Source organism: Leptopilina heterotoma, unplaced genomic scaffold, assembly GCF_015476425.1.
Source record: "Leptopilina heterotoma isolate Lh14 unplaced genomic scaffold, ASM1547642v1 Lhet_191, whole genome shotgun sequence".
In the NCBI taxonomy this organism is placed as follows: Eukaryota; Metazoa; Arthropoda; class Insecta; order Hymenoptera; family Figitidae; genus Leptopilina; species Leptopilina heterotoma.
The window spans coordinates 84,790-111,384 of NW_025110910.1; the positions used below are offsets into that span (position 1 = coordinate 84,790).

The following is a 26,595-nucleotide window of genomic DNA, read 5'->3' on the forward strand; positions in this document are numbered from 1 at the left end:
TTATGTAACATATAATTTATGATAATGTTCACTGGGGAAAAAATTCATGTTTTTTTAAATTTAATAAAAATTGACAAAGATTTTATTTTTAAATATTGTTTTTATATTTTTTTTAAAAATTATTCTTTTATTTTTTTAATCAATCAATAATTTCTTTAAACGCTTCTATAATTTATAAGTAACTAAATAAAAAATAAATTATGTTCGTTTATTTTATATATTATTTATTTAGAAAATGTAATAATAATAATAATAATAGTTAAATAGCTTTTAAAATTTTTTGAAAATTGTAACTTCTCTTGTATTGCAATAAAAAATAAATCCGAAAATCTTCGTTCAAAATTGTTTATTTAACAAAATGAAGAATAAAAATTACTTAATTTAAAAGATAATTGGAACTTTTTACAGTAAGTTATACTTAAAATATTTTTATAAAACTTTATTAATGATGAATTTAACGAATTGAACCAATCAGTGAATTTTACAATTTATATTTACAATTATTTTGAAACTAAAATATTTTTCTAAGAAAAGAAAAAATTTTTTTTCTTACGCAATCATTTCAGTATAACAAGTTTCATTAGAAAAGACCTTCTAGAGAATTATTACTTGATAATTCAATGAAAAAAAAAATGAAATTATGAATAATTTTCCATTTGGTCCCGGATGTAATTTTTTTCAATTATTTAATTATTTATCTGTCAAAACTTGAAAAATATAAAAATAAATAAAAAAATAAATTAAAAAAAAATAGAAATATTTTAAATTATTTTTGTTTGACAAAACATGAAAAATATAAATATTTAATTAAATTAGCTCATTTTATTTCCCTTTTTAAATTTTTATTTTCAATTCTAATAAAAGCATTTGTTTTAATGAATTAAATGAATTATGAATTTAATGAATTTAATGAATTTAATGAATTAAACTTTTTGTTATTTATAGTTTTAAAGTTAATAAATTATTAATATTATTTATTTTAAATTTAATAATTATAATTTTAATTCTACTGTTATAAAAATACACAAAATCTTACATTTGTTCTGTTTGATCATTTCCATTTTCCTCTGCCACCAAAAGTTCATATTCTTCAGCAGCAAAACGATCCCAATCCGATAGCTGAAAGAAATTTTTTTTTTATTATTTGTTAGTTATTTTTATTCTTTTTTCTTTTTTAATATTTTTTTGATTTTCTTTTTTCCATTTTTTTTTTGAAAATACATTGAGTTTTTATTTAAATAAAATACTTAACAATAAAATACTTTAAAATTATTTTTATATTTTGTTATATATTTTGCTTTTATTTTTTCATTTACTTTTTTTTCTTTTTTTCATTTTCTTTTTTTTTTCTTTTGTTTAATTTTCTTTTCTATTAGTTTCTTTTTTTTCATTTTCATTTTAAAACTACATTGAATTTGAATTTAAAATAAAAAATTACCTCGTGGCCATCGGCGTCATGTTCCCTTGCTGATGCGAAGGGATCCCTTTGCTCGTGATCCAAATATTTTTCAAGATTGAAGAATGTATCAAAGAAAATTGTTGTCATTTTGCATGTTTTTAAATCAGCTAAGGAAATTTTGTCGGGAATTTTCGGATGAATCATGTCCAACATTTGACAAAGACAATCTTCAAAAGGTAATGTCTCAATGCCAATTGCCTCCATTCTTAGTAACTGTTCCTCGTAGAAATATTCCAGTTCGTACATTGATAGATAACCATCTCCATCAAGATCCATGCATCTAAGGGGGAAAAAACAGGTCATAAAAAAAGGAAAATCACCGAATTTTCTCGTCTGGAAATATTTAAGGCATGAAAAAATTTCTGAATTCAGAGAAAATTTTTTTTTTTATTTGAACCAAAAAATACAACTAAAGGTAAATATTTTTATTGGACGGGATTTTTAAATCTGAAAAAGTGTTAAAACATTTTGTTTTAACAATTATATGTAAATTTAATATTAAATGTTTTACAATTAAAAAAAAAAAAAAATTAATAATTATATTTAAATTTAATATATAAATACTTTAAAATATAGAATAAACATTAAAATACTTGAGGAGATAAAAAACATTGCAATTGAAATAAAATTTAAAATAAAAAAAATATGTTTATTTATTTTCTTCATTAATAAAAAAATAATTTGTTAATTCGAACAATTTCTTATGGAATAATGAAGCATAGATTTTTTTTAAAAAAAGTAGTTAATCACCTGAACCAATATTCAATGGCTGTTGCATGATTTTTGTCTTCCTCGCTCAAAAGGAACCAGACAAATTCCGTGTAACTCATTTTTCCTTCTCCTTGTCGTATTTCGGTGGAATTTTTTCCATTTCCTCTAGTCACTGCTCCACTGAATATTCTTTCAATCATCCGCGTTGACAGCGCTAATTAAAACAAATACAATTTTATCAAAAAATTTTATAAAAAAATTTTTTAATTTTAAATTTGTTCTGAAAAAATTTTTTTTTAAATAAAGTTAATTTTCTAGGATTTGTCTGAAACTTTGGTAAATTGTTCTCCTGGATAAAAGTAACAAAATCCTAAATTTTCAACTTTTTTGAAAATAAATTTCGTGAATTATCAAACTCTGCAGTTATGACGTTTTAAATGAAATTTTAAAGCTCAGAAAATTTTTTTTTTAATAAAGTTAATTTTGTAGGATTTGTATGAAACTTTGGTAAATGGTTCTGGGGTATAAAAGTAACAAAATCCTGAAATTTCAACTTTTTAGAAAATAAATTGCGTGAACTATCAATTCTGCAATTATGACGTTTTAAACGACATTTTTTTTAAATAATAAAGTTAATTTTGCTGCGATTTGTCTGAAACATTGGTGAATTGTTCTTCTATATAAAAGTAATAAAATCCGAAAATTTCAACTATTTAATTAATAAATTTAAATAAAAATTTAATTAATTTTAATTTTAATAAATTTAAAAAAAATTTAATTAATAAATTTAAATAAAAATTTAATTACTTTTAGGGTGAAAAAAATTTCTCTACAGTAGTAATTTAATTACCGTGATCATTGTGCCTCATAAGATCCATTTTATCAATGAAAAGATCGTGATCACGATCCAATTCCCAGAATTTGCAGTAAATGACGTAAAAATGCTCGTAACTGAAATAAGCTGTGACCAAATTAATGTCCTCGCCATGTTCAAGAACACTAATCACTGAGAGTAAATTACTCCTTCGTAATTCGGCGACAGATATTTTCCCGCTCCAACTACGATTCACGCAATAAAATATCCTTGCAATTACAGTGTGAACGTAACGTGAATGAAATTCAATTGCCTCCTTCAGGAACGTTAAACCCGGATGAGTCTCAACAACATCCTGCACCAATGGAATCAAGTCTTCTGGTAGAATACTGTCTCTTAATCCTTTTGTCGTTATTCTCACAAATCTACTTGCCGTGTCGTGATGCTTATTCGTCAGTCTGCATTGAAAAATAATGAGCATTTTTTTGTTTAAATTTTTTTTTTATTATTTTCTACATAAGAAAATTTAAGTTTGTTTTTTTAGATTCTAACGAATTTTTAATTTTAGAATAAATAAATTGAATATATAAATAAATAAATAAATAAATAAATAAATAAATTGATTTACATTCTGAAGTGAACGAAAATTTTCTTTATTGATTCTAAAAAATTTTATTAAAATTCGCCGAAAGAATTCAATTATTTAAAAATATGTTTTGATAATATTCTTCATGAAAATGCAATTCTGTGAAACATTCAATTATTGAATAAATTATTTTTTTTTTATTTAAATAATTGAATTCTCGTACAATTTTTTTTAATAAAAATTTTTTAAAAATTTAAAAAAAAACTAATTTAAATGAATTATAGTTAAAATTTTAGATAATAATTGAAAATTAAAAGCATTATAACGTGAATTTTTTGAAATATTTGAATTTTGAAAGGGTTTCAAATTAAAATCTTTAAAAAACCGAATTTTTCATATTTTTAACTAACCTTTGTAGAATTAATTTCAATTTTTTTAAAAATTATTTGAAGTTTTTATTTTCTAATTTATATTTAATTCAAAGATTTCCGAATAATCGAAATTTCGTCGTAAAATTGAATTTTAAACAAATAGAATTGAAAATTCTCAAAGAAATTTGGAAATTTTACAAAAAGTTTTAAAAATTATTGATTTAAAAGAGAATTTTAGGTAAAAAGAAAAATAAAAATATTGAATTTTGTCGAAGTTAGAAATTATTGAAAAAATCCAATTATTTACAAATATTTTGTAAATTTCTTCGTATTAATTCAATTACTTTCATAAATAATAACTTTTTTTTTACAAAGATTCAATTATTTTCAAAAATTTCTATAAAAATTCTTCTCAAAAAATTCAATTGTTAAAAAAAATGTTTATAATTATTCTCATAAATAATAATACTCATCGTAAAATTTCAATTATTTTTTAAAATATTAATGAAATTCGCTTCAATAATTCAATTATTTTTATATATAAAAAATTTCTTTTGAGAAATTCAATTATTTTGAAAAATTGTAATAATTTTTTTTAATCATTTCTTAGTAGAAAATTTAACAAGAATTCAATTATTTAAATACAAAAATAAATAATTCATTGAATAATTGAATGTTTCACAAAATTGAATTCTCATGAAGAATTTTATCAAAACAAATTTTTGAATAATTGAATTCTTTTGACGAATTTTAATAAAATTTTAAAGAATAATTACATTTTTCGAGGAATTCGATAAAAATAATAGAAATTCTGCGATAAATTTTATTACAATTTTTAAAAATAATTGAATTTTTAACAAGAAATTTTTTACATATAAAAATAATTGAATTCATGGAATGAATTTTATTAAAATTTTTATAAATAATTAAAATTCAGCTATGAATTTTATTTTTTTATTGGAATAATTGAATTTTTGTAAAGAATTTAATTAATGTTTTTTAAACAATAATTGAAATCTTACGATGATAGTTTTAATATTTATGAGAATAATTCAATTATTGAGAATAATTTCATAAACATTTTTTTTAAATAATTGAATTTTTGAGAAGAATTTTTAAACTAATTTTTGAAAATAATTTAATCTTTGTAAAAAAAATTATTATTTATGAAACTAATTCAATTTTATTGCAAAAAAATTCATAAAATATTTGTAAATAATTGAATTCCTGTAAATTTTTTAAAATTAAATGTTTGGATAGAATTTGAAAAAAATTTGTTTTAAATAAAATTGAATTCTTTTGAAAAATATTTTTAAAATAGTAAATATTGAAAACCATTGAATTGGGGACAATTTTCGAAAATAATTATAATTTTGACAAGAATTTTATTAAAAATTTTTGAAAATAATTGAATTTTGGAGAAGAATTTTATTATTTATAAAGATAATTGAAATTTTTATAAGAATTTTTTTTGAAATGTTTGAATATAATTGAATTTCTGCGAAGAATTTTATGAAATTTATTGAAAATAATTGAATTTCAGAGAAGAATTTTATTATATTTAAAGATAATTTAAATTTTGATCAGAATTTAAAAAAATGTTTCAACATAATTGAATTTTTGCGAAGAATTTTATTACTTTTGAAAATAATTGAATTTCTGTAATCATTTATAACTTTCTCCAAAATTCAATGTTTTTTAGTGTTTTTAACTTAAATTCTTTCATTATTTTTAATAAGTAATTAAATATATATATATTAAAAATTTTTACTAATTTCATAAGAATTTGGATTATTGAAATTTTTCAAAAATCAAAGTTTTTTAAAATTTCTATTTAAATTCATTAAAAATTAAAATTTTATAAAATTTCAAACTAAAACCTTTTAAAGTTCATCTTCACGAAAAGTTCATTGTAAACGCAACTCTTTTAAAATTCTTTTAATTTTGAAAAATTTAAGTAAAATTATTCATTAAATATTTTATAATTAATAATTTTATGGTATAGTTTTTGAAGTATTAAGTTATTGAGAAAGAAATTATTGGCCAAAATAGAGAAAACAGGTATTTTTATTAGAATTCGTGATAATTTCATATTTTTTTATTCATAAATTGTTTATGAATAAAAAAAAAAAATTTAGAATTTTCTTATAAATTCTATAAAATTTAATTTTTTCCAAAAAGGTACGTTTTTAAAACAAAATTAAGTAGAAAAAAAATTCTTTCTATACCAAAAATACTCACTCTTTCCAAAATTCAAGGAAAGCATTCATTTCGACGAATCCTGTTTGATCGCCCCTAGCCGCAAGGAACAGAGGGACCTTCCAATAAAGCGGCAAATCACAAGCCTGTAAAAAATAATTAAACCAAAGTTGACAATAATTTTTCTTCTCTTTCGTCAAATTTTTTTTTCTTCCTTTTTCTTTTTTTATTTTAACAAAGCTTACCTTAGCAATGATGTGGAATTGAGAGCGTGATGCTCGTTGACCTGGAAGAACTTGAAAAGCGGCCGCAATGCGAGCCACTGTTGCCTCCACTTGCGAGAGAGCCACAGGTTTTCCCTCGGGAAAATAAAATCTAAAAAATTTTTTTTTTTTTTGAATACGTCATTATAGTACTATAATTATCAACCCTAATATTTTTCTTAATTAATAATAAATCATAATATAAGGGAGAAGAAAATATATATTTACCGCGGGATGTCCACATTTTTATTCGCCTTAACATGTCTCTGTAATGTTGTGTGCGGTGGAAGATTTTTCTTCTGCTTCTCTCGGACGTACGACTAAAATTAGAATTTTAAATCTAATTAGTGAAATTTCATTTAGCTCACAATCACAATCAGAGATTTCGCATATATGCAACTAACAAGTTTTTATGATTCAATTAAAATTAGATTTTGATTTTTGCATTTGAAATAATTTTCCCTTGGATTTAGAAAAAATTAAAAATCAAAAAACAAAAATTAAAAAACAAAATAACTGGAAATTTTTTTTTCAAAAATCTATAAAACTTAATTGAATAGATTTAATGCACATGTCGATTTTTTTTATATTCAATTAACATTTTTCATAAAATTGAAGCATTAGACTTTTTACAGTTTTCTAATTTTTATTATTTAAGTATTTCATTATTATTAAATTTTTCCCGTTTCAATCTCGATTACTAGTCTTTCTAAGAACAGAGTTAAAAACTAATTTTCGCTTAGAATTAATTAAAATCACTATTCACTTTTTCTCTAACGGTTTTATACTTCATGTTCTATAAAAAAATCGACATGCGAATTAAAAATTAAAAATATTAATTTATTTTACTAGCTTTTTCTAAGATACCAAGGAAATTTATAACGATTTTTATCTTTCTGTGTATAAATTATTTAAAATATTTAAATGAACGGAACTTTTACCAAAAAAAAATCTATTTTTCTTTAAATTAAAATTTTTAATTAAACCATCTAATTCTTTATTATTAATTTATTATAATTAAATTTCCTTGCGGTTAGTAGTTTGTAAAAGCATTTAATACATATTGATATCTTATTTTAGAATGGACGACCACTAACAAGAATATTATTGGTTACCTTTTGAGATGTAATACGAGTATAATAAGATAGATACACCACCTTGCGGTAAGCAATTAAAGAAATCAATAAGATATCCATGTATTTGTATATAATTTTATAGGTTCATTAAATTATTTAAAAAAAATTTTTAAAAACTGTTTGAATATTCGGAAATATTTATTTTAGTCCAAAGTATGTAATAGTAGCTGTAAAAATTCGATTCAATGGAAGAAAAGTAGCAAGAATTGAAAGAAAAGCCTCACATTTCGTCCACTGTTCTGTATTTTAAAAAATTAGCATTGAATTCGTATTCAGCGACCCAAAAAACCCCCAAGTAACAAGTTTCAAGCGAATTCGATGAATTTTTAAAAAACTCGTTCGCCATTTTGTTTTTTTTTAAATTAGCATCAAATTCGTAATCAGTGATCTAAAAAACCCCCGAGTAACGATTTTTCAACGAGTACGTTAAGTTTTTTCAAAAGTCGTCCGCCATATTGGATCCGCCATTTTGTATTTTGAAAAACTGACATAGGATTCGTAATCAGCGACCCTGAAAACCCCCGAGTAACAATTTTCAAGCAAATCGGATCAATTTTTAAAAAACTCGTTCGCCATATTGAATCCGCCATTTTGTTTTTTAAAAAACCGACTTTTTATTCGTAACCAGTGATTTAAGAAACACCCTAAATTTAATTTTCATTAAATTAGCGCAACTTTTTAATTTTTTCTGACGCCACATTGAATCCGCCATTTTGTATTTTAAAAAACCGAATTTATTCGGAATCAGCGATTTAAAAAACATCCTAAAAGTAATTTTCATGAAATGGGGATCCTCACAGCCAAACTTGACCAGTAGAGTGCAGCACTATTATAAGATTTTATGGCGCAAAATTTTAAATGTGATTTGTTGCATAATATTAATTAAACAATATAAATGGTTTTTGTTCATGTAAATGAAGAATAAAATCATTAGATCAGAAATATTGGTTATAATAAAGTACGGAAAACTATTTAAAGATGTTGGGAGATTCAAAATTAAAATGTGTTTACAATATTTTTAATAACAGGCAACATAACCTCAATTTTTTTATATATACTTTTACGATACTGTGACTTGCAAAACCGTCTTTTTTCCTGTGACACAAATTCCTCACCCAAGTAATTCAATTTTTAACTTTTCACAATTCCAAAAAAAGTATTTATTTACTTCGCCCATTTGTTTGTAAAACAAATATGACTTTTCGCGAAATCAAAAATTAAGCGCTAGACAAATCTTGCTATGGTGCTGCCATCTGATATTAGCTTTACATATAATGATCCCCATTAGCTCAAGCTTTTAATCGAAATTTAATTTTCTACAATTCATTATTTTTGAATTTTGCGCTCGATGAATTTAACGCCGCGTCGCGTATGGTAAGGAAGAGCGAGTATGTAGTTCGTTCGACATCCGTTCATACTTCAAAGCGTTGAGTGTGGCGCAGAGACGACATTCTCGCAGCTAACGTCAGGTAAAATATTTCCAACTAATTGTTTAGTCGCGCAGTTAAAAAGAATAGTAGTAATTCTGAATCTAGTTTCCGAAAGTTAGCGTCGAAAACTATTTTTTCGACTTAGCGTCGACTCTAAATTTTACTGTCTCAATAAACTTTTCTTCCATTGAATCAAAAATTGATTTTTCCAAGAGTTTACTTGAAGGATAATTTTTTAATTAGAATGTTTATTTGCAAAATGAACTCTATTGGAAGTATTCCCGAAGATTGTGATAGAAGGGAATTGGAGTTGCCAATCATAATTAAATTCCTACTGATGCTTTCCTTCCATTTAGGAAAACGAAGGGAAACAATAAGTAGAAATGGTTTGTTAGAAATTGGAAGAAATTTCTGGTAATTGGAAGAGATCCCCTAACAGGAATAATAATTCTAAATCAAAAATTAAATTACCTGGGTTTTATTATTGACGTCATTGACCCTCGTGGTATTAACGGCCGGTTGCCTGGGCCCTCTCTTATCGAGTAACAATTCACTGGGACATTTCTCAAATATAAGAACCCTTTCAGCAACTGAGCCCCTCGTTAAAAATGGTCTCACCGGATTATTACCACTTCCAACGCTACCCGTTGATCTAATATGTTGCTTTTGTTGCACCGTCAATTCAGGATGTGGAACTTGCTCAAGTCTTGGCCTCGTGGCATTAATTTTCGCTCCCCATCTTGTATGCACCAAGTCACGTTCCTCTTTGGTTTCCTCTAACTTGGGACTCTTTTGTGTTTCAGGCTCAAATTTACTCCTCGTTATTGAAACATGCTGCTCAACAGGATTGACTTCTTGCTTCGGCTTTGGTTGAATAACATTCTGTGCGGCGCTGTATCGCACCTTGGCATAATCGACTAGAGACATCGTGGACAGATCTTCTCTGTTTAGAGATTTTGCCTCAATGGGAAAGGACGTGTGATTGGAATCCTGATAAACAATGGAGTCCGTCTCGTCACGTGTATCATCGGAGATGAGTGTACCAGTCTTTAGGGCGTCAATGAGCCTCTTTTCCTCACGAGCAACTTCCTTGAGGTAGATTGACTCCTTGGCATTTCCGTATTTGGTTTTTTGTCGCGGTTTCGTTTTCATGTCGTTGAAAATTTTGTTCTTTAATGGCCAAGTGTTGAGACTCGAGGAATCCGTGCCGTCTAGGACTAGATTATTCGGTCTCTCGATTTCCTTCACATTATTCGATAGATTCAGCTTCGCGGTTTGTATAATCCCTTTTGATTTGTGGAGATTTTCGGTATTCAGGGACTTGACCTGCGATTGAACGGAATTACGTTCGAATTTCTGCAGAGCGAATTGAATGGAGGAGGGTAAATTTTTGCCGGGGGATCTTTGACGAGCTGCAACGCGGGCTTTATCCTCCTCGACGAAATTATTCACAAGTTTCTCGAGATTATTGTTATCTAATTCGGGGGATGAGTCGTCGAGGTTTAATTTCCCACCTCCGGAAATGGGGGAGAGTGCACTGCCGAATTTATCAGCTGCTGCGGCATTGTTGTGACAATTGAGGATTTCCGTTGGTGCGAGACCGCGACTCTTCCAGGTCTGATAAATTGCCTCAGCGTGATCGCTAATTTGTTTTGCAATTGCGGCGATGTCCTCTTCACCAGAAGTCTCTGCTGAGAACTTTCTTCTGAGGTCTCGTTTTGCTGTTGCGGCCATAGCGCCCTTTGATGTGTTTTGATGATAATCCACAATGTCTAGAGGATCCAGGGTCAAAGACAAATGTTTACTGTCGATTGGGATGAAAAATTGCTGATGAGAATTATCGTAACGGCTCCTCTGCGTCAGCATAGCTCATCGGGCCATTTACGGACCCGGGATCTTGATCTTGATGCAATTCTCATCTTCCGCTGATTCATTTCTTCATGTTGATATTAGAGGCACTAGATTTTTTTTGGCAGAACTCGAAACTGACTTGATGGAACTTTTTTTGAAAGGCAGTCTTTATGGCACTGTTGGGAGACTCTTGGATGAAATCTGAAACAGAAAGAAAACTCAGTTAAAGTACAGGAATTTTTTGTTTTTAATTACAAACTTAATCGCAATTGTCTAGGACACAAATCCAGATCTTTTTCATTCCCAGGGAGACTAATTCCTAAATGATTCGAAAGACATCTACCAACATTTTAATACATTGCTTTTCCAAATAGCCCATATGTGCAAAATCTGAATTCTTCCAGTGTTGACGAATCATTTCCAAAGTAGGTGGTAAATTTCATCTGTGGAGAAACTAAGTCGCGAAAGGTTAGAAAAACGATTACAGAAATCATCTACTAACATTTTAGAACATTACTTCTCCAAAAAGCCCATATGTGCAAAATCTGAAGTCTTCTAGTGTTGACGAATCATTCCCAAAGTAGGTGGTAAATTTCGTCTGTGGGGAAACTAAGTCGCGAAAGGTTAGAAAAACGATTACAGAAATCATCTACCAACATTTTAGAACATTACTTTTCCAAAAAGCCCATATGTGCTAAATCTGAATTCTTCCAGTGTTGACGAATCATTCCCAAAGTAGGTGGTAAATTTCATCTGTGGGGAAACTAAGTCGCGAAAGGTTAGAAAAACGATTACAGAAATCATCTACTAACATTTTAGAACATTACTTTTCCAAAAAGCCCATATGTGCAAAATCTGAATTCTTCTAGTGTTGACGAATCATTCCCAAAGTAGGTGGTAAATTTCATCCATGAGGAAACTAATTCGCGAAAGGTTAGAAAAACTATTTCTGAAATTATCTACTAAAAATTACTGTCATTGCTGCTTTAGACTGCACATGTGCACAGAAATCGAATAACACATGTGCTGATGAATTATTTAATAGTCAATTGTTTGAGTATTTTCCAAGGGAAACTATTAAGTGAACAGTTACAAAAATCATCTACAGATGTTTACTAACATCATTCATTCGGAATAATTTTTACTGTGATTGCTTTTCCAGAATGCACATATGCAAAATTCTAAATTCTTCTAGCGCTGACGAATCATTCCAAAATTGATGTCAAATTTCTTTCATAAGGAAACTAATTCGCGAAAGGATTAGAAAAACTTTTTAAGAAAACATCTACCAACATTTATTGTTAGTGCTCCTTTAGATTGCACATGTGCAAAATCGAAATTCTCCTAGTCTTAAAGAATTATTCCAAAATTCATAGGGAAAGTTAGGGAATGGGGATATGGATAATAGGGAAAGTAATTCACAAAAGGTTAGAAGAACCATTTCAGAAATTATCTCCCAACATTCTATCGACATTGACCTTCCCTTTTGCACATGTGCGCAGAACCCAAAGTCCAATCCACTGTTGACGAATAATTCCAAAATCGATCGTTTTCTTCCCTCAAGCGTCTAATTCATTGTCGAAAAAGAATTTATTAAATCTCTGAAAACTTTCTTCTTTGATAACTAAGGTAAAAAGAGAACTAAGGTAAAAATGAATACCGAGTTTTTTTTTAAATTCTTGACAACTATATGCGGGCAATTCTTGAGAACTAATATTGGCAAAATTTTTTTTCAACTCTAAATTTAACATTTCGCTCTCTATCTGACAATATCTTCCATAATTGCTCATCATCCGTGTGAACTGTGAAAGTAAGCAAAGAATTACGTAATATATCTTTGTGTTGCCATCGAGTTGAAATCAGTCGGCTAACTTGTTTATTAAGGGACCTGCGCTCTCGCAGTTCTAAGGGGAATATGAATTGTGCAATGAATACCTACTGCAGCGTTACATCGCATTAGCCTTCGGACTTAAACCCATTTTCTTGTCTAATAAGCCTAATACTCTTAAATACCCTTTGGCACTACTACCTCCAAACTCTAAAATTCATATGACAAGGTTAAATGTTCAAGAATGAAAAGTGCAATCAACCCTTTAGTCTTTAGTCTTTAGTCTTTAGTCATCATTCACTCTAGGTTTCAGTATTACAATTTTTGGAAAATAAAATATTTTTCCCCACCTTTTTTCTCTACGAAAAGAAAATATTTGCCAAAAGCTAAATTATAGAGATCGAGATTGGAATTTTTTTTTTTTTTTTTTTTTTTTTTTTTTTTTTAATGGAAAAAAATGGTATTCTTAAGAAAAGGATGATCTGAAATTGTCTACCATGTCAATTGGTTTATAAATTATAAGAAAAATATGAAGGAGACCTTACAGGCATCATATCAACCCACGTATTGAGTCACATACTAATACGTAACACGTGTCTGATATGTGACCATTGCTTTTGTGTGTGAAACAAACCTAAATATCTCCATCACAGTCACACAACCTCTTAACACCCACACAAACTATGTTTCTCCACTTCTTTCTATATCCAAGAGAGATGTGCCACCTTCCTAACGAGACAAGAAAGAATGAAGGACCTCCTTACTCTAATACCTTGAAACCGCACTGCAGCTTCTCAAGTGGCCACAACACATCTCATCCCAATTTCGCATTATTTCTTTTTTTCTTCTTTCTTGCCTTATTACCAACTATACTGCAAATGGCCTTCATCAGTTTCTTTCTTGCTGCTTTTTATTCGCCGCACTTGACGATTTAAAAAAAAAAAAAAAAAAAAAAAAAAAAAAAAAAAAAAAATTACAGGTGACTTTGGTTAATTTGTTAGGCAACATTATTGAAACAAATAGGAATTCATCCTTTTTTATGAAACTTTCTTCATTAAAATTATAAATATACGTATTTTAGGGCAAAATTCAAAATTTTTGGCTAGTGAGCATACAGTTTAAGGAAAAGAAATTAAAAAAGTCCTTTTAACGGAAGAAGTATTTTGTCTATTATTAAAATTTTTAAATCCCCTAATTATAGATAATAAGTAATTATTATTAACAAAAAAAAATTGTTAAGAAAAAAATAATTATTATGAACAAAAATAATTGGTAGTAATAAAATAATTGATACTGACAAATATAGTTATGTTAATGAAAAGAAATGATTGTTATTAACAAAATAATGAATAACAAAGTAAATGTTAATAACAAAATAATTGATAATAACAAAAAATAATTGTTAATTACAATAATAATTGCTATAGACAAAAATAATTGTTAATAAAATAATTGTTAATAGCAAAAATAGTCGTTAGTAACAAAATAATTTATAATAACAAAAATAATTGTTAATAACAAAAATAACTGCTATAGACAAAAATAATTGTTAATAAAATAATTTTTAATAACAAAAATAGTCGTTAGTAACAAAATAATTTATAATAACAAAAATAATTGTTAATAACAAGAAATGATTGTTAGTAACATTATAATAAATAACAAATGAAATTGTTAATAACAAAATAATTGTTAATAATTGTCAATAACAAAAATAGTCGTTAGTAACAAAATAATTTGTTCAATTACAACAACAAAATAATTTATAATAACAAAAATAATTGTTAATAACAAGAAATGATTGTTAGTAATAATATAATAAATAACAAAAGTAATTGTTAATAACAAAATGATTGATAATAACAAAAAATAATTGTTAATTACAAAAATAACTGCTATAGACAAAAATAATATTGTTAATAAAATAATTGTTAACAACAAAAATAGTTATGTTAATAACAAGAAAATATTTTTAGTAACAAAATAATAAATAACAAAAGTAAATGTTAATAACAAAATAATTTTAATTATAATTTTTGGACAACTTTTCACGAATTTAAATTCTTGTGAGTAAATAATAGTCGATTAAATATAAAGTTAAGAGAATTTAAAAATTTTTTAGTAGATTAATTTTGAAATTAATTTTGAAAATTCAACATGTCAATATTTTGTAAACACTTAATTATAAATTCAATTTTTATATACAGGAAACCTTGATTTTTTTTTATATTGTTTCTTATTTTTCTTTTTTCTTTTTCAAAAAAACGCCACTCACTTTAGATTTTATAAGCACAAGTGTATATATATATGTATATTCAGTGGGCGATAGTTCATTGACAGTGTATAGTGAATTCTCTCAACATCAATAGATTAATTCATAATATTGTCGAAAGATTCTTGTTATTTTCTTGCCTTTGTATTTCATATGTATTTATTTTTTTTCATGCTTTAAAAATAAAAAATTAATATATTTAAAATTTTTTCGAGGCCTATCTTAATTTCAATGTGAAGGATGAAGAAAAAAAATTTTTTTTTCTGTAGGTGTAATGAGTCTCCAAATAAGCAATTTTTATTTTTGTTCAGAGTTCAGGTTGCGAGTGGTTTTTTTTTGAGATATGTGAATATGTAATGGAAAATTGAATTTAAAAACATTCCTTTCATCTAAAAGTTAATAAATTTAAAAAAAATATATAATTATTTAACTAATTTTAAATATTATTTTTTAAATATATTATTATTTTTTGTTATTAACAACTGTTAAAGTTTTTTTTAAATTATTAGTTAAATTAGTTAAATTTAAAATTAAAAAATTTAAATTAAAATTAGTATAGGAATTTTAACTACCTTTTTTCTATTTTATTATGAATATAAATAATTATAAATACATCTTATCAGTATTTTCAAGTTAAAATTTCATGCGACCTTTTAAATACGCCCACTTGTTGTATAGTAATAATAACGAGATGTCGATTTTTTAATTTAGACTAAAATATATTTCAAGCGACTTTACACTGTATTTTATTTACGAACGCATAAACATATAAGTGTATAATGCTCATGATTCCAAATCAGGTAACGTTATTTCTGTGAAAACAATCACGCACACTTTCCATAATGAAGAAAAACTTGGCTTCAAAAAAAAAAAAAAAGAAAAAAATTAGAAGGGGGCTACATTTGCAAAGAATGGGAAAAAGCGGTTTTGTGAGACGTATATTACTGTTTTTCTTAGGATATTTCCTTTCTCTGCTCCCAGAATGGTCGTAGAAATAGAATCTCGTCACACGTAAACATTTTACTCATACGCTCACACTATTTTGCCATTGTTCTCCAATATTTTCTGTTCCATTCATTTTCTGTCATTATAATTGTTATTATTATTATTATCATTACATTATTATTATTATTATTTTTTTTATTACTATTTTCATGATTTATTATTATTATTATTATTATTATTATTATTATTATTATTATTATTATTATTATTATTATTATTTCTCTTTTTATTACTACCTATTATTATTATAAATATTATTAAGAAAATAAGAAAAAAAATTCAAAAAGAAAGAAAAAAAATAAATAAAAAACATAAAATAAGAAAAAAAAAGAAAACAAAATTAAAAAATATAAAATAATAATAAATAAATAATTTTTGAAAAATTGAAAGGAAAAAAATTATTGACAAAGGGAAAATTTTAAACTTTCAACGCAATGCAACGAATCAAAGAAAATTTCTCTGAATGAAGAAGAAGAAGAAAAAGGTTTCGCAAGACATTCAGCATTTTAAGAGCACAGAGAGTAATAAAGGAAACACTTTGTGCGAGATATTTATACAATTCACTTGGAAATTTATAAAGAGTAATACTTTCGCCAATTGAGCAATAATGTCTTGTAATTTTCAAAACTAGAAGAGAACATTTTTTTAATATTTATATATATTTTTTCAATTTTTAAAATTTATTGCAAAAAATTTTAAAAATCAAAATTTTTTATAAAATTTAATAAAAGAAAAATTTTCTATTGTTTTAAGATTTAAATAATAAAAGATTTTCCATCTGAATTTTTAAAAGAACAAAAAGAAAGGTTGTTCTTTTGTTTAAAAAATATATATTTATTTGGATTTAAATAATAAAAGATTTTTTATCTAAATTTTTAAAATAAAAAAAAAATTGTTCTTTTGTTAAAAAAAGAAATTTATTTACATTATATTCATAAAAATAGATTAGAAAAATAAGTGCTGGAGAAAATTCCAGAGAATGAATATTATAATAAATGAAACGTTTATGAAGCTGTTTTTTAGCAACGTTAGAGAAAAAAAACAAAGCAATCATATATTGTAGTTAAAATCAAAATGCATTGTGTGGCATATTTTTATATTAACAGCGAGAACTAGCAAAAATCGTATCGAAGCGAAAACTTTTAATTATAATTTAATGACATTCGTTCATCATTCGTTTATCTTTTGTTCGAAAAATGTTTTTAAAAAATATTTTTTCTTTTCTTTTATAAATAAAAAATTTCTAATTTATATAAAAAAAGGAAATGTTGGTTCGTTTGTTTCTTTACTCCCACTGACTCAAATTTTTTTCGAAGCCATAAATTAAAAAAGACTCAATTTTTTTTTTTTTTTTTTTTTTTTTTTTTTTTTTTAATCTGTTTTCTGTAAATTTTTTTGGTATATAGAAAGAGATTTGCTCGACAAGCAATTTTTTTAATTTCTTCAGCATAAAATATGGATCAAACTTCCGTATTCTAGAACGAGACTATACGATTTAAATTTGGAGTACTCGATGAATAACGTTGGCAAGACGATACTTTATTAATAGATTCTCGACAAGACAAGCACTTCTGAATGTACAACTGTACTTAACATCAACGTAAAGCGTAATTTAAGAAATCTGATAACAAAATATAAATATAAATAAAAATTAAAGTGCAATGAACTCTTTACTACAAATCTTTCGAATAATATACAAAAACTATTCAGCGGATTTTTTTTTTCATGAAATTATAAAATCAAACTTTTTTAATCTCGAAAATAAAAAATCTATATTGAAAAAAAGTATTTGTTAGATTAAATTTTTTTAAAAATTATTTTACTATACTTCGACTTTTTTTTGTAATTTTTGAAAATTTGTCATTCGATCCATACTATTTTTTAAATTTACAATTCGGATGGAAAGTTCAATACAATTTTCAGTTTCTTTTTAAAAATCTTTTTTTTTTTTAAATTTTAGATTAAAAAAGACATTTATTTTTTAAAAATAAATAAAATTTCTTGAAAATAAATATTTAAAAAAAATTTTTTTTTTGCAAAAAAGTTGCTAATAGAAACAAAGGAAAATTCATAAACTCTCTATACCAAAAGTTTCTAATTTCATTTGTTGAAAATAACATTATTATAAAACTCAAAACTAATGAAATTATATTAAAACAAAATTATTTCTTTAGAGAGAGAAAACATTGATGAAATATTGTAAATTCAATAATATGGTTAAAATTATTTTACGTTTATATCTTCCTTTGAAAATTATTTCCAATATACTAGATACCTTTGCTATATATATTTCGCTTGAAATCGTTGGCAAATTTCGATAATCTTTTCCCATTGGATTTTCTCGGAAAAAATACTATATATATATAGTATTAAAATAGAATTAGTTGCTGACTATGCGATTATCTTTATAGCTCCCTTATCGATTCTAGTTTCTTCTTTTTTTTTTTTTTTTTTTGCTGATGACACACCTCCACATCAGTTGATTCGCGAAATAGGACACTTGATCGATGTCAAAATATTGAAATTCGAAAATTTTCAGAGGGTAAATATTTCATTCAACATTTTTTTTGAAAAGTTTTTTTTTAAATTTTAAAAAAAATTAAAAAAAATTTTTTTTTAAAAAACATTTTTTCAACAAAATAATTTTTTTTTTGGGCTATTTTTTTCACTAATATTTTTCATTCTCAGAGGAGAGAAATCATTTTTCGCCATGCGCATTATTTTCTAAGGGACAAAATTAATGTAACCTTTTTATGACATTTTTTCATGACATTTATGAAAAAAAAAAAAATGTAATGTAATTATGTAAATGAAAAATAAATGTGTCACCTTTTTTAATTTGAAATTCAACGAAAAGACAACCTTATTTTTGCAAATTTTAAAATTGTATTTTTAAACAGAAACTATTTAGAATTAAAAAAAAAAAAAAAAAATTGAAATTTTAAACTAAAAATTTTGAAATGAAAATTTATTGCAAATTTGAAAATCAACAATTATTTATATATGCAATGAGAAATGTCTTGTGTTCCTTTGTGTCGCAATGTATGCGCATATGTTATAACTTCATTTAGGCGAGTTGATAGAGGTTACTAGGTTAGTTCACCGGTAGTAAGTTCGAAGTGGATGTATATAAAACATGTATAAAGCATCAATGAAGTTGTACTATTGTATTTTACAATTAGTTTATAAATATAAAGTTTGAAAACATTATTGCCTATCTGTTAATATGTACATACGCTTTATTATAACTCTATTTATTTATAAATTTAGCTTTAATAATTTAAATACCTGTGTCTGTATACGACTGCAAAAAGAAAATTATATCTCTTTACTATCTTTGCATTTTTTTAATTCTAAAAACAATTTTTTTTTAATTTTTCAATTTTAATTTTAATTTTTAATTTTTAGGTTAGTTTTAACTTAAAATTTTTAGGTTATGAAAACTATAGTTAGTATTTAAAATTCAAAATGGCGGTTCCAAAATGGAGGGCAAAAAAGGTCTCAAAATCACGTATTTAGTGTAGGAAACCGTAAAAATAAAATATAAATAAGGTAAAATCAAAAATAAAATCAAAAATAATGTAAAAAATACATGAAAATAAAAAAAATATAAAATAGTAAAAATAACAAAATAAAATGAAAATAAAATCTAAATGAAAATAAAATATAAATAAAAACAAAATGGAAATAAATGTAAAATAAAATAAAACTAAAGTCGAAATAAATAATACTAAAAAATAAGGAATAAAAAATTTTTTTTTCTTTTTTTTCATTATTCCAAAAACTATTTGGCCCCTATTTGGCAGCACTGAATAAACGTCAATAAGAAACTAGAGTATCGAAGGATTAAAATTATTACACTCGTCTTCCTGCTGCTCCCTTTAAACTAACACATTCTTTCTGTTAAATTAAAAAACTTCTCCTCTTTTAATACTTATTTTACCCCCACAATAATTTAAGGTGTATAAATACTTTATACTGAATAATATTTTTCCCTGCACATTATTCTCCCTATATTTATACACCCAACAAAAAAGAAAAGACTATATATTAGAATAAACATGAATATTTTTATTTCCAATTTTTTTTTTTTTTTTTTTTTTTTTTTTTTTTAAGACTTTAAAGAGAAAAAAAAATTGAACAACTTTGACCCGTTTTACGGCACATTGAATTTAAAAGTGGAAAGCAGCAATGCCGTCGAATTATATTCCCTTCAAAAATGTTTAATAATAATAAGAGAACAAAAATTGTTTCACGTAGGCCCATAGTAGGAAACTTTCTAATTGCAAATGACTATAAAAAAAAAGTTTTTATATACGTATTTTGTTAGTGTTTTACATTCCTGTAAGTGGAATGCATATAAATATTATAATTATAAAACATTTTTTTTAACTCATTTTCTATATACCTATGTATATGAATATATATATAAATTATTCACTTTCTATAAATCAATTTTTTTTTTTAATGTAATAACAATTTGACAATTTAACACTTTGGGAAAAATATTTCTATTATTACATATTATTATCGTGTTATTAAAATTTTACTAAGATATTAATAATTATATAATTATTATTATAATATTATCATTAGGAATTATTTGTAATTAAAATTTTTTTTTGTTTAAGGTAAAAAATTAAAAATACAACAAATATAACCTTAAAATAATTTGCTTCTTAGGTACCTTTCTTCGGAGTGGATTAATAATAATAATAATAATAATAATAATAATAATAAAAAATACTTTTTTTTTTTAATTGAAAGATAAATTCTTTTCCTATAAAAAAAATAATAATTTTGTATTTATTTAGTATTAACGGGTTTACAATTAAAAAATAATATTAATGTCAAGCAGGAAGTTTATTAAAAAGTAAAAATAAAAAATAAAATTTGTTTAAATAATAGATTTTTTTTGTAAATAAATAAATATAATAATATATTAAAACTCGTTACAAAAAATCTGTTACACTGGGAATGAAAATTTTAGTAAGCATTTGATGGTAGACCCTTTCACTTGATATATTTACTTCAGTATTTGTGGTTACGTAATATTGATGCTGTAGGCGAAAATCAAACAACTCCGATTGTGCGAGACTAGCACCTGAAATATATGGGGGTTGTAGCAAAAAGTACTAAATTTTTAATTAATTTATTTTTTTTAATCAATACTACTGATTTTTATTTCATAATTAATTCCATGACTTTTCGAAGCTTCTCAAATAATTACTTTATCAAAATTACGATATTTAATAACAGTAATTTTAATAAAACCAAAAAATAATAATAACAAAAATAATAAAAATAATAATAAAAATAAAAATAATGATAATAATAATAACAATAATAAGCTTCAATAATAGCTTCAATTTTTATTTAACAATAATAATAATTATAAATGTTAGTTAAATTATTATTAATTCCAGATTGTTTTTTAATTTTTCTGACGCCATATTGGATCCGCCATTTTGAATTTTTAAAAACTGACCCCTAACTGGTAATTCTCTAAGACCATGTTTGGTTTTTAAACATTTCTTCCTGTTTTTTGGGGGGATGTTAAAGTGTTGATAAAAAATAATACAAAAAAATATTAAAAAAATAAAAAAAAATAAAAAGAATAAATAAAGCAATAATAAATTAATAACAATAATATTTATAAAATAATAGTAATAATAATAATAATAATAATAATAATAATAATAATAATAATAATAATAATAATAATAATAATATAAAAATAATAACAGTAAAAATAACCCCCTTGCCTCATAAAATAAAAATCCATCAACAAGAATAATAAATAATTAAAAAAAAAAGTGCAATAAATAAAGAAATTTACAGCACGTGCTCTTTGAGTAGATGAAAGACTTGCACACGTGTGTTGCGTATTCACAGTGTGCCACGCATGGAATTCACTTTAGTCTATACTTGTTCTAGCGTTGCGTTATGCGTTACGGTTTGCGGTGTTCTTTCGTATGATTCCGTCGTTTCTCGTTCATACTCGACTTGATCTAAGAATACCGCGAGCAGCCATATTTGGCAATGAGACTTTGAGTGGCTTTTGAGTCGCGCGGCACAAAATCCCCTGAAAACGGACGGATTCATTTATTAATTAACGAAATTTTTTTTTTTTTTTTTTGTCTCCTGTATAAACTCTGCAACATTTATCGTTTGCAATGCGTCGAGAGGAGTAAATTTAATAGAGTTAAAGTACCCAATGCATGAAAGTGATACGCACACGTTAAACAAAGGAGGGCAAAACCATTTTAATCTGTCTCTCGAAAGGCGCGCTTTTTACCGGCTGACCTCGGCCAACAAAAGAGACGTGAGAAAAATGAGAAACCTTCATTTCCATCGTTATGCTCTCACAGAGGAAGTTGTTATTATTTTTTTTGATATTATTTATTGATCCCTAACTCATTTCGATGAAAAAAATTTTTTTTTATGAAAATTTGTATCTTTTTTCTGTCATCAATTCTTCTTTCACTAATATTGCTATGAAAAACTGATTTTTAGTTTGAAATTTCTTCAAATCTTCTTTTTTCATAAATTTATTTATTTTTCCATCATTTTTCATTTTTATTTTTTTTTTTTTAAATTCTTTATTAAGAATTATGCAAGAATATTTTGTCCAGTTTAGAGGCGAGACTTCAAAGAGCTTAAGGGCAAGCCGGCAAATCACTACCGAATGTCTATTTATATTACGTCTGTGGCTCATGGTGATGTTTATAGAGATCACTTGATATGCGTTCTAAATGAGCGGGGGAAATTAAGACTAAATTTTCATCGTGTCCATTAATAATTGACGAATTTATTGAGAAAAAAAACTTGTACCCCCAAAGTTTTGTATTTTCTTTATTTTATCGAAATTATATTTGTGGTTGTCTTGTGCGTTTAGTTAGGAAGTTGCATAAAACGCGAGTAGATGCGAAGCGAACCTATAAACATGTGGCGGAACTAAAAATAAACCATCAATCAAAATAAGACACTATTCTTTCTATTTTTGTTCAACTATAATGGAATGCTTTTGAAAAAAAACGAGAACGAAGATATTTTCTAAAATATTAAATTATTATTATTACTAATAAATTATAAATTATAATAATTAAACAATTTGTTTTTCCTGAAAAAAATTAAATGCGAAAAGTTTGTCTTTACCTTTAACTTTTACTATTCTAAACCTAAAATTTAGATTTTCTGTGCAAACCTTTATTTTTCTGATAATAAAATAAAAATATTGATATCAAGATTACCAGAAAAATATGAAAAAACTTGATTAAATTTAATTTAAATAGTGTTTTATAGAAGAAACTGAAATTTACAAAGAATTCTAATGCCAAATTAGTAATCAGCGACCCCAAGAATCCCCGAGTAACAAATTTCAAGTGAATTTTATGAATTTTTACAAAACTCGTCAGCCACATTGGATCCGCCATTTTGAATTTTTGAAAATTGACGTTAAATCCATTATCAGCGACTCTAAAAATCCCCGAGTAACAAATTTCAAGTGAATCCGATAGATTTTTACAAAACTCGTCCGCCATATTGGATCCGCCATCTTGAATTTTTGAAAACTGACGTTAAATTCATAATCGGCGACCCTAAAAACCCCCGAGTAGCGAATTTCAAACGAATCCGATGAATTTTTTACAAAACTCGTCCGCCATCTTGAATTTTTGAAAACCGGCGTTAAATTCATTATCAGCTATCCTAAAAATCCTCGAGTAACGAATTTCAAACAAAATCGGATTTTTTTTGCAAAACTCGTCCGCCATATTGGATCCGCCATCTTGAATTTTTAAAAACCGATGTTAAATTCATAATCAGCGACCCCAAAAACCCCTGAATAACGAATTTCAAACGAATTTAATGGATTTTGAAAAAGTCGTCGGCCATATTGGATCCGCCATTTTGAATTTTGAAAAACTGATACCAAATTCGTAACCAGCGACCCAAAAATCCCCTGAGTAAAAAGTTTCAAACGAATGCGATGAATTTGTACAAAGCTCGACCGCCATTTTGAATTTTTGAAAACTAACATCATATTCGTAATCAGAGACGCCAAAAACTTTTTAGTTGCGAATTTCAATCAAATTTGATGATTTTTTACAAGAAAATTTTTTTTTTTACTAAATACCCATTTTTACATGATAGATTACGTTAAATAAATATTTTTTTAACTAAAATTGGACTAAATTTCAATACAAATGTCACGAGAATACGTAAAATTATTTTCATTCTCTTGAAAAATTGTTTGTTGTATTGATGATTAGCAATGCTGCTGTTAAATAGTTATAACTTCCTTAATCGTAATCCAAACCCCTTCATGTTTTTACTTAAAAGTTTGGGAAAAGGGTAAGCTTAATTCTACCCAGAACAACATATTTCTCATTATATTCCAAAGTTAAGAAATAAGGTAATCCAATTGTTGCGAATTAAATTGAATTCAAAAAGAGCTTTAGTGAATACCACTTAGCGACGAATTTTTGTTTGACTTCGAATTCGTTTGAACAACCTAGTGCAAATTGAATCAAATTAAATCGTATATACGAAAAGCCTGAGTGAATCTCCCAATTTATTCAAAACCTTAACTGATGTTAATTCACATGAATTAGTCACCATTTACCGGAAAGCTTCATTTGGAACTATCCAGAACATCGTACTGTAGGCAAAAGTGGAAAATCTGTAAGTTCAGATACCTGGCTTAAATCCAAGGTTACGTGGGATTGATTATGTTCATGTTTCCGGAATGCTAACATGGGAGGGTGTACATTCTCTAAAATTGTAGGATTCATCTAATCTTGCTGTTTGGTTGTCCTTTAGTGAAAAGCCCCGCCACCACGAAAAGGTTTATCGAACATATCCATGATGTCAGTCATGTTTGGCAGTTGATAACAATCTGGAGATTCACTCAAAGGTGAACTGTAGAACTAGGTAGCTAGAACTTTTACAAATAACTATTGGTGAAAATAGAAATTTGCCAAAAGAGCTATTCCTATATTCTGGTGTTTGGAATTTTGGTTAATTTAACAATCCGTTAATTAGAAAATCCGTTGGGTTAATAACATTTGTTTGAATAGCCAATGTTGTAGTGTTGTTAGCACGAATTAAGTTTATAATTAATAGTGCAAATTGGGAATAAGTGAGTTTAATAAAGAACAAAAAAAGGAATCGAGGTCTATTTTCAGTGGCCTCGTGGATAATTCGATTTATTGTAATCTCTCTGTCTCATCGTCCTAGCATCAGCAATGGTTGTCTTTGGGGAAAAGTTTCCCCCACCTCGGGAAATTATTTGTCGTTTATTGTTGTTGCGGATTTGAATTATAGGTGTTTTGCATTTTGTGCAAAATTCTAATTCATTTTAATTTACCTGAATTAGTACCTTCTCTGAATTTGTAGAATTCATTTATTCTTGCTGTTTGGTTGTCCTTTAGTGAAAAGCCCCGCCACCACGACAAGGTTTATCGAACATATCCATGATGTCAGTCATGTTTGTCAGTGGATAACAATCAGCTGGGTCTTCATTTTGGTTTATCTGATCAGTTTTGATGATTGTTAATTGTCACTTGTTTTAAAAAAAGTCGTGAATGGAATTCTAGGTCAGTACAAATTTTTCTTGCTTCACTGGGAGGAATTCATTTCGTAAATTCGTCTACTGAAAAAAGTTTATTCTGTTTTACTTTCAATTCCTAGCTTCTTGTTGGGTATACATACAAACTGGAATCATTGATAGGTTCGTGTACTGCAAACACAATAGTTGGAAAAGTCCTACGAAATATCCCTTTCGCTAAAATCTGGCGATTCACCCAAAGATGAAAAATGTACCCCCAGCTAGCTAGAACTTTTTCAAATGACTAATACAAAAGCAGCTAATTTCTTTTGGCTGGATTTGGCAAGATGACGGTTGCGATTGGTTGAAATATGATGGACGCTTGTCATTGGTTGAAAATATGATGATTGCCGTTACCTCTTGAATTTGTATAACAAGTATTAAACTGTTATCTATAGTCTTCCATGCGATGAAGGCAGAAAGAAAATATTACCTGGGTTCTCGGAGTTAATCCTCATTTACAAAGGCTAGAATATTAAAAGTTAAAAGTGACAAACACGAAGTGAATAAAATAAAAATTCCAATCCTCTATGTACCCTTACTCAAAAAAGATTTTCATTGTCCAAAAAGTATCATCATCATCATCCTCTAATTATATTCCTAAACGTCCTCAATGGCAAAACGTCCTCAACAAATTTTTAGAACGGTTTTTAATAAGTCATTCCAACATGTGATGAATGACTTATTATGTTTAGATGATGTATTAGAATAGAGTGTGTGAGCCTTGATTTCGTCAACAAGCTTTGACAATTTTTTTTTGCCAATGTCATTATCTCATCTTTATTTAGCGTCGACATTTGACATTATCACAAGCGAAGAGTGCATTTATTGTTCGGAATTAAATGTTTATATATATAAAATACGTAATATACATGTGTATCGCCGTCTGCCTCATGATCACGATCGACACTTGAACAGTAATTTACCACACCCTCCTGACCTAGAAATCGAGAGATGTGGGTGCGCCGATCGCAATATATGTCCTTTATGAATTGAAACGCTCGCTCAGATTTTTTTAATATCGTTAAATGTACTTAATTACCTTTTGGTTATATTTTTT

General features: G+C 26.2%; 1 protein-coding gene across 1 annotated transcript in view; it reads right to left on the reverse strand.

Annotated features, from left to right (window-relative positions):
• Window positions 1-26,595, reverse strand: part of LOC122500831 — a 38,106-nt gene that overhangs the window by 1,498 nt on the left and 10,013 nt on the right. The window contains exons 2-9 of the mRNA XM_043609955.1: window positions 9,441-11,021; window positions 6,632-6,723; window positions 6,386-6,515; window positions 6,183-6,286; window positions 3,021-3,442; window positions 2,210-2,384; window positions 1,439-1,739; window positions 1,037-1,119 (exon numbers count right to left, since the gene is read on the reverse strand). Of these exons, the coding sequence (XP_043465890.1) occupies window positions 1,037-1,119; window positions 1,439-1,739; window positions 2,210-2,384; window positions 3,021-3,442; window positions 6,183-6,286; window positions 6,386-6,515; window positions 6,632-6,723; window positions 9,441-10,835 (2,702 nt within the window). The 5' untranslated portion in view covers window positions 10,836-11,021. The remainder of the gene's footprint in view (window positions 1-1,036; window positions 1,120-1,438; window positions 1,740-2,209; window positions 2,385-3,020; window positions 3,443-6,182; window positions 6,287-6,385; window positions 6,516-6,631; window positions 6,724-9,440; window positions 11,022-26,595) is intronic.